The sequence below is a fragment of the Sinocyclocheilus rhinocerous genome, unplaced genomic scaffold (genome assembly GCF_001515625.1).
Source record: "Sinocyclocheilus rhinocerous isolate Xijiao unplaced genomic scaffold, SAMN03320098_v1.1 scaffold3022, whole genome shotgun sequence".
In the NCBI taxonomy this organism is placed as follows: domain Eukaryota; kingdom Metazoa; phylum Chordata; class Actinopteri; order Cypriniformes; family Cyprinidae; genus Sinocyclocheilus; species Sinocyclocheilus rhinocerous.
In genome coordinates this window covers 39,189-48,454 of record NW_015626544.1, presented here as the reverse complement: position 1 = coordinate 48,454, position 9,266 = coordinate 39,189, and the positions used below count along the sequence as shown (strand labels likewise).

At 36.7% G+C, this 9,266-nt stretch overlaps 2 protein-coding genes and 1 long non-coding RNA gene across 3 annotated transcripts in view; 2 read left to right on the top strand and 1 right to left on the bottom strand.

Annotated features, from left to right (window-relative positions):
• Positions 1 to 607, top strand: part of LOC107716183 (proton myo-inositol cotransporter-like) — a 69,040-nt gene extending 68,433 nt beyond the window's left edge. Inside the window, exons 10-11 of the mRNA XM_016522549.1 lie at positions 100 to 231; positions 546 to 607. Of these exons, the coding sequence (XP_016378035.1) occupies positions 100 to 231; positions 546 to 607 (194 nt within the window). The remainder of the gene's footprint in view (positions 1 to 99; positions 232 to 545) is intronic.
• LOC107716148 (ATP-binding cassette sub-family D member 2-like) overlaps positions 1 to 9,266 on the top strand; it is a 21,506-nt gene that overhangs the window by 2,771 nt on the left and 9,469 nt on the right. The window contains exons 2-3 of the mRNA XM_016522501.1: positions 7,120 to 8,203; positions 8,485 to 8,665. Of these exons, the coding sequence (XP_016377987.1) occupies positions 7,259 to 8,203; positions 8,485 to 8,665 (1,126 nt within the window). The 5' untranslated portion in view covers positions 7,120 to 7,258. The remainder of the gene's footprint in view (positions 1 to 7,119; positions 8,204 to 8,484; positions 8,666 to 9,266) is intronic.
• On the bottom strand, positions 5,363 to 5,871 carry LOC107716161 (uncharacterized). Its single transcript, XR_001637168.1, has 3 exons — positions 5,738 to 5,871; positions 5,506 to 5,636; positions 5,363 to 5,426 (listed from the first exon to the last, which is right to left on the bottom strand). It is a non-coding gene; the product is annotated as an uncharacterized LOC107716161 (long non-coding RNA).

Sequence of the window (9,266 nt, the reverse complement as noted above, 5' to 3'; positions counted from 1 at the left end):
AAAAAAATCATATATTTGAGTCTTGTATAGTATTGTTATTTTTAGCTGTTATTAAAATTATTCACATTTATTAACCAATATCTCTTTGTCATTTTCCAGGTGTATTTTTCCTGTATTCCAGTTTGGCTCTAACTGGTTTCTTTTTCATTTATGGCTGCCTGCCTGAGACTAAGGGACGGCGGCTAGAAGAGATTGAGTCCTTGTTTGAAAACCGGCTCTCTGCAGTTCCCTGTGATAGTGTAGTGTGGCCTTATAAAATATTTCATCATTTTGACTTATGTTTTGACAGTTGTTGTCATTATTGTGTTGTTAAGACTCATTTCTTTGAAAATTTGTATCATTTACTTTTAAATGTAATTTAAATGTTTATATTTTAAATTGTATTTTTTATTATAATTTTAATTTGTCTTCCTTATTGCCTAGTGTACAAACGTCATTGCATTGGTCTTGTCCATGGAACAGTGTAGGATAACCGTTTTGACAAGTACATTGTAATATCCAATATTCCGTTGTGCTACTTTGTAATAAGACAAATACACATCAAGGTGTGCCCAACCGACCTGCAAATCTCTATGTTGTGGTTGTAGCTTTATCGAAACCAAGTTGATGGCTCTTGTGAAAGCAACCAATAATGTCGACTCAAGTTCCTGTTTAAAGGTTTCACTCTGTTTAGTGATAAATAATTGTGCGCATCAGACGCAGAAGGCATCAGGTGCATAATTGTGCGCAGAAGGCATCAGGCCTTCTGTATTGCGTGTTTTATTTATAGACATGATTATGTGTAATTTGACATCTTCCATTGGACAAAACTTAATTTGGTTGAGAAAATTAAAAATTCAATTGGCACAATGTTTGGCATTATATCAATTTAGATTTTAAAGGAATAGTTCACCCACAAATGGACCTTTGTCATCGTTGACTCACCATTGAATCGTTCCAAACCTGTATTACTTTTTTTACTCTGTGGAACATAAAAGGAGAGGTTTTGAAGAATGTTCAAGCTGCTCTTTTACGTATAAATGATAGCATACAGTAACCAGGGGAAGCCAATCACCATAAAGGACAACACAAACATTTTTGACATTTTTGGATTAACTATTCCTTTAAGACACCAATTGAATCTCTAACAACAACAACAAAAAAAAACATATTGCTTCAACTAGAGTCTGAATAGAGACAATGCGTTTGAGTCTACATGTATGATGTAATTTAGAGGTTTATTGAGCAGTTGCATGTGTACCAGATGTATTTGAATTTTAGATTGTACTTGGGAGGTGCTCCAACATGGACAGCCATTTGTGTTGTTACCAATGAACACATCTGTTTTAAGTGTATGGATGTATTTTATTTTATTTTTTTGTATGTGGAACAAAATGCAGCGTTTATACGGTTGATGGAAACTAGTGAGGACAAATGTTGTGTTGTACATTATTTGATTACTGTTGCTGTATATGTTTTGCTAGATTTATATTCTATGAAACTAAATATATGAACTTTGAAAACTTGAATATGTACTTGGAGGTAATAATAAAGATATATAACATACAGTATTGTTTTTAAGATTCAGGTTTTCAATCCCACATTTCCGTCTCCGTGGAGACCCAGTTAGCACCTTTCTCTGCTGTGAAGTTCTTCATCTCTTCATTTCTTTATCTCCTGCACGCCTGACGTCCTTGACAGGGTTTCGCGTCACACTTCCCAACTGAGGGTAGTCACACTTTTCTATTTTCACCCTGCTTTCCCACCACTGCTCTTTTTTCTGTTCTGGAGTAAACAAAGGACATAAACATACAATTTCAGATTTTAAACCAGTATATTCAAACTTCAGAATCATGATATGAAGTGGGAATAGTTCACCTATAAATGGGGCAAACATTCTGGGAAAACTTAGATTTTGTTTTATGTTTTTGAAAGAAGTAAATAATGCTCACAAGGCTGCATTTAGTATATAAAAAAAATGTAAAACAGTAATACTGTGAATAATGTGTTTTTTGAACATTAAAGCATGTCAACATATTCTGTTACACCAAATACATAAAATAATGATCTTTAAAAAAACATCATATGACCCCTTTAAAATTTTAAATAACTGTTTTCTATTTTAATATATTTTACAATACATTTTATTCCTGAAATAGCAAAGCCATTACTCCAGTTGTCAGTGTCGTGTGACACTTCAGAGATCATTCTAATATGATGATTTAGTGCTCAAGAAGCATATTATTATTATTATTATTTTATTATTAATGTTAAGTAGCGCTGCTTAATACTTTTTGGAAACAGCAATACATTTGTTTTCAGGATTCTTTGGTGAATAGAAAGTTCACAAGAACAGCATTTATTGTAACATTATTAGTGTCTTTACTGTCAATTTTGATCAATTTATTATGTACTTAATGAATACAAGTATTAATTTCTTTCAAAAATATTAAAATGTTACTGGACCCAAACTACTTGCTGAAATCTTCCCGCCGCATCAAGATGCACTGCATCAGGGTCAGTGATATCAAATAACAAATTTGAACAATGTGCCGTGTTGAAATATACGTAAGTGTGAATTCTACTTAAATCCATTGTATAGCTTCAGGAGACTTATGGTGCATGAGTTGTTTGCACTAATTTTATCAAGCTTAGTTGTCCTATTTGTATTGAAAAGAACAACAAATGCAAGTTTGAGAAGACTTGAAGGTATGAAAATAATGACAGAATGTTCATTTTTGGGTGATTCACTTTAAGATGATTCGTTTTGATCAGAAACATTTGGAAAATGTGTCCTGTGAGGTTTCACAATGGGTTAGTTATTTATACCTGGGGCTTTGCAGAAAGGATGTTTCAAATTTGATGTCAGATCTCTTTTCATGCTCTTCCGACTATGAAGTCTGCGGAAGATATGCCTATTTGTGATTTTGTATGTCTCTGTACCTGCTGGTTAGTCGCTGATGCCCCTGAGGGCATATTTCCTGTTCTATTATGCACATTTTTTGGAGAAGTATGTCGTTGGCTTGAGGAACTGATTAAAATTAAAACACTGCCACCTTGTGGTAAAGACGCTGGTTTTCTGATCAGCAGTGAGGAAAGGGACTTTGCGATGAATAAGTGAGCACTGAACTGAGACATCTCGGTAAAATAAAGCTCCTGTTTGTGTCCCTGTTTCCAAGGTTATTGGGAGATTCCCATCACGCCTTTCTGTCTGCAGATGAGAAAAAACAAACTGATTTTCCTTGTGTTTTCGTCCACATATCACTTGTTTCTGACTGTCTGAAAGTCTGGATTTTACCTCACTTTGACAATCACAGTTTGATTTTGCCTCTTGTTTGCAGGATCGAGCTTGTGAATGTGTTAGTGTTAAACTGTCCACCGATAAGCAACAGTGCTTTGTCTTGACACTATCTTCAGTATGGCACAGCTGTTTCTTTGAGCAGGCACACTGTAGGCACTGGTCAATTTTTTGTTTATATATATATATATAATTTCAGGGGATCATAAAGCTATAACAGGTTTTATTTTTTATAAACAAAGGATAATTGTGAACACTGTGAATGTAATATTCTTTCAGTGAATGAAGTGAATTATGTATCCATTGAAATACTTTTAAGAACAAATCCAAGCATTCTCATTATGTTAAATGTGGTCATTTTTCACGCACTATATACTAGGAGAGATTACAGAAAGCAATTTAATTATTATGGCGATTAGGATTATTCAGATTACAGGACAGTTTTTGTTTTACGTCATCTGAGCTGAGATGAACTCCTCTTGGAAATTTGCCAACATGCACAAAGACACTGCTACCATCAGCACCTGCTGAAACATCATACAACTTGTTGTTCTGAGTGAGCACCATTAAAATGATACTTTATAAATAACAATAACCAGAACACTTACATGTGTTGCTGTCAGTACATACAAATTCCTGAAGAAAAAAAAATGAGAAGATCAAAACACAAGCCAAGTTGGCATCTAAAAAACAAGTTTATTAGAAATGTACTGAAGCTTATGTCTATGTTGCTTTTAACCACAAGGGGGTAGTATTTATGTACAATTAATAGCAAGTTTGTCAGCAATTTCATCAATTGTGTGTGTGTGTGTGTGTGTGTGTGTGCTTATTTTTCCCATACCTGTGTTGAGCGGTGGCCATCACTGTCCATGTTTTGTGACCTGTCAGAAGAATTCATTGATGCGAGCACTGTAAGAAATTAAAATTATAAAGAACATCTGTAATATGCAATGAATTTAAGTATTGACTGTACTCTGGACTGAGTGCTCATGGAGGCTTGGAAAGATTATTAATTGAGTAGGTCAATCAATCATTGCACGTAATATTGTTTTTGGATTTTCTCAAAAGCTCATGAAAAATAATTGATTCTAAAAACGAATTATTCACCATCAATATTAACTTTAAAAGAGTTGTATAGATGTTAGAAAGTGTTCGAAAGAGCTATTTTTGCTCATAAAGTAAATGCAGCATTTCATAAAAGAAACTGGCAAATTCAAATATTGCTCATTTAGTGTTTATTTTCTCCCCCTAAGTATATTGTATTATTAATTTGTTTTCATAAAATCCTCATTTACACACATAGTGTTTTATTTTAATTTTTTAAAACTTCAATACACTTTTTCCTATGGGTTTTTCATTTCTATTTTTATACATTATCCAATTTAAAATATTATCTCATTGTTTGGCACAGTCACTTTAGTATCTAGTCATTTTAGTATCTCCCCATAACTACATATGCTAGATGCTATACTATTACCTTTATTATCCAAGTCCTTGAAATTTATGAACAGTGCCTCCTCAGGTTGTTCACAGCTCTTTAAAGGGTTGAATGGATATAAAATGGAGGTCTCTGAATGCTCTCCCTTCTCTGGGCTACAACAGATTGTGATAATTTAATGTTAAATGCACTTTCCCATGTCTATTCTCTTTTATTGGCATATTGCACCTGAATATAGTAATATCATTGTACTCACTTTGGTACTGTGCTCTTAAACTGATTTCCAGCCACTGGGCTGTTGTGTGACACATCTTGCATGGGAGCTTCATCTGGCCATGGATTAGCCAGCTTTGTTGGTTGAGAGAAAGGATACAGTATGTATGGTGTGGGTTTGGGTTGGATTGGATCTGAGGAGCCAGCAGATGTAGAGGATGGTTGCGGTTGATTTTCTGAGCCACTGACATCAGACAGGTTTGATTCAAGCACAGGAGACAACAAAGGAAGAAGAGGCCACTATTAAATCCTGTATGATAAACGTTTATACACATGAATACTACAAGTGGTACTAATGCTATATTATGTCACTGGTTGTTAAATAAAATAATGGTGAATGATTTTGTGGTAGTGACCATTTTAGTCATCCTTACCGGCTTGAACTTGAATTCTTCAGAAAGACGATGTTTTCTGACTTTATAACCAGGCGTTTCAATACTGTTGAAACAAATACTCAATATCTGTAGATTAAATAATTTGGAAATATAGAAGGAATAACCAATTTACTGAAGCATACCTGTACTGTGGCTGACTGGTACCTAGGTTCAGGTTTGAAGGAGCGCAAGGGCTCATTGGTATCTCTAAGGGTTCTTTCAAAGTTTTTTTTGGTTCTTTTCACACCAGTCAAACGGTTTGTTTTTGGTTTGTCTAGAAAACGAAAGATAACATGATTCTACAAATGAGCTTTATTACAAGGCCATAAAATAATGTTTGCGTTGTATTCATTTATAAGTGCACCATCACTGTACCTGTTTGCTCTTTCTTTGATGCAATCTGGTTGACTATGAATAATGTCAGCAGATCCATATTGTCAGGGTTGTATCCTTTGGATGAGTCCATATTATGTGACTTTCTTTTCATCCTTTGCTTTTGAAAAAAACACCTTGAGCTGGAACAGAGAATTACAAAAGCACAAGTTTCAGATAAAATAACACAAAAAAACTAAACCACCTGTAACCCCAGTCCGATCACTACCAATCATGCAACTAAATTCATTTAGCTAGCTGTAGTTATTTTTTGAATTTACAATAAAGTTATCGTTCAAATGTAGTATTAAGACTGTGTAGTTACTAAAAAGAGTGGAAAAAGTCTCAAACAGTTGCTTTGGAGAAAGTACTCACTCTCTGTTTTATTGTGTCTTCTTTGTTTTTCATATACTTGCTCCTGGTTAGTCAAGAGAATGCGCCATTATACATATATAAACGTAATTACTTTATATCAAGTATGTTCATTTTACAGTCAAGTAATGATATAAAGTCAGTTATTAGTGACTTTTATTTAAGTTAACGTTAGCAGGTTAGCACTAACCTAGATCCTCCGACCCTAAATCGCATAAACACATTTCATTACACCAAATACACAAAATAATGTTCTTTTTAGCAACATCATATGACCCCTTTAACATTTATAAAGAATATCTCTTTGGATTTGAGACTTTAGTCTTTGCAACTTTACAGATCTTCTTTATGCACCAAGAGCTTGTAACACTCCAAAGAGAAAGGAAAACTTGAAATCGCATCATATGACCCCTTTAAATTCTTTCTCTGCAGATAATCAGCGTAAACATTTTAACTTTTCAGGTTATTATGCTATTAGGTCAATGTTAATAGCAGCAGCTAATAAGATAAAGGTTATCATGAAGCGATAACTGTGAGCGTGGATCTTGAGAATTTAGCAGAAGTTGTGACGTCTCAACCCACATCAGCGATTCATTTCCCTTTTCTCTCTCTCTCTAATTTTAAGGACTGCCTTCAGAAATTGAATATATTTTATTAAATCACCATCAATGAACAATGTAGCTGGAACAGAAAAAGATGCAGCAAAGTGGTTAGCCCGTGTATGTTTCAGATTTTAGATCTAAATATTTTATTATAAATATTATTGACAAAACACATGATAAAAACTGATCATTACAATCATATAATGATGACAGTAATAAAAATAGTTTTTTACTTGAAAAACATTATTTATATATTTAAAAAAACAAAATAACTAATTTTTTTTTTTACATTTTTGACACTTTGGATCAGACCATTCTGTTACAATACGTCAAGTGCGGCAGCCAATCAGCGTGGAGTGGGGGCGTAACCAGCAAGGAAAACCCAAATGACGGAAACGTCTTACCTGGCAGGCAGTGCAGTTTCAACCTTACGGTACCATGAATTTTATGTATATATTCTCTGTTTAAGGCATTGAGTGACCCTATGGATGTGATTTGGAACAAACTGAAGATTGCATACTACTTATTTTCGTAAAAGCAGGATAAAAAAATGAGCAACATCCTCCATGCAGCATCAAAAGTGAGGTGGAATCATAGCACTGCGGCGAAAAGAGCGGTGTTCCTGGCGGCAGTCGCATACGGGGCGAAAACGCTTTACCCCATCATCTGCAAACAAATAAATCAACGGAAAACAACGAAGAACAGCACGTCTGCACCGGGACACAAGAATGGATTGATAACTCCTCATAAAGCTACACCAGAGACTGCCTCTAGCCTTAATAAATCACCCGGTGTCAATGCGGAATTCTTCAAGCAGATTCTTGATCTGGTTAAAATCGTGTTCCCGAGGTTTGTAACCAAAGAACTGGGTTTACTATGTTTACATTCAGTAGCTCTAGTTTCACGGACGTTTCTGTCTATTTATGTGGCAGGTTTGGATGGTAAAATAGTGAAAACGATCGTAGAGAAGCAGCCGCGGAGCTTCATGATCAAACTGATGAAATGGCTTCTGATCGCCATCCCGGCCACATTCGTCAACAGCGCGATCCGCTATCTGGAGTGCAAGCTCGCGCTCGCGTTCCGCACGCGTTTGGTAGATCATGCATATAAAACCTATTTCACCGATCAGACCTATTATAAGGTCAGCAACATGGACGGGAGGCTGGCGAACCCGGACCAGTCTCTAACCGAGGATGTGATGATGTTCTCGCAGTCCATTGCGCATCTGTACTCAAACCTCACCAAACCCATCCTGGACGTGATACTGACTTCATATACCTTAATACAGACTGCGAGATCTCGGGGTGCGAACGCAACCGGACCCACTCTCTTAGCGGGTCTGGTGGTGTTCGCCACGGCGAAGGTTCTGCGCGCCTGCTCGCCGAGGTTCGGTAAGCTGGTGGCGGAGGAGGCGCACAGGAAGGGCTATTTGCGTTATGTGCACTCCAGAATCATAGCCAATGCAGAGGAGATCGCTTTCTACAGGGGACATACGGTGAGGAAATGCATAATGCACACGGGCAGATATAACAATCAATATAACATTAATAAATGCTCTGTATGGTGGGGCATAAGGCGAGGAAATGCATCACTCATATGTAGTGTAAACGTAATTGCTTATTAAATTACAGAGGACTTTTATAATGGGCATAAGGTGTCACTGTACACGTGCATAGATATATACATAGGCCCACATTTAAAAATGTTCCATAACTAGCCATTTACTTTTTGAAGTCTCTCAATGGTTGGTATATTTAAACTGTTCTCATGTGGCAGGTGGAGATGAGGCAGCTGCAGAAGTGTTATAGTGCCCTGGCGGAGCAGATGAACCTCATTCTATCAAAACGTCTGTGGTACATCATGATTGAACAGTTCCTCATGAAGTACGTCTGGAGTGGCAGTGGTCTGGTTATGGTGGCAGTGCCCATTATCACTGCCACTGGCTTTGCTGACAACGGTACGGTGGAAGTGTAGTTTGTTTAAAGGGGTCCTATTATGCTCTTTTACAAAGTCTTGATTTTGTTTTGGGGGTGTACTAGAACATGCTCTCATGCTTGGTGGTTCGAAAAATGCATTATTTTCACATAATTTACATTATTAAAATACCTTTCTCCCCATCCTGGCACAAATGGCTCGATTAGTTCCGGCTTTGATGAAGGTCCGCCTTCCGAAAAACAAAATGTGTTGTGATTGGCGAACAGCTTTGACGGTGTTTCAGTACTGCCACGCCCCTTGCTCCGTCTTTCAACAAAAGCTTTTTGGCGAATCCGGCAGGCACTGTACTCCCTCATGTTGTGCTGTCCTCAGTAAAATGCGCAGCACACAATAGCAAATTGGGGTTATAATGATCAGGAACAGAGTTAAAAAATAAATTGCAACCACTGTTTCCTGACATCATCCGCTTTCGGAAACCCAAACAAAGACGTTTGGGCACGGAGGTGAAAAAAACAGCGTTTCAGGCGGTCGCACACCGGACGAGAAGCGCACCGTCGCGTCGCGCCACGTTTTTAAAATTCGAATACATTATTTTCTATGAGTGTAGGCACACCGGCGACGCC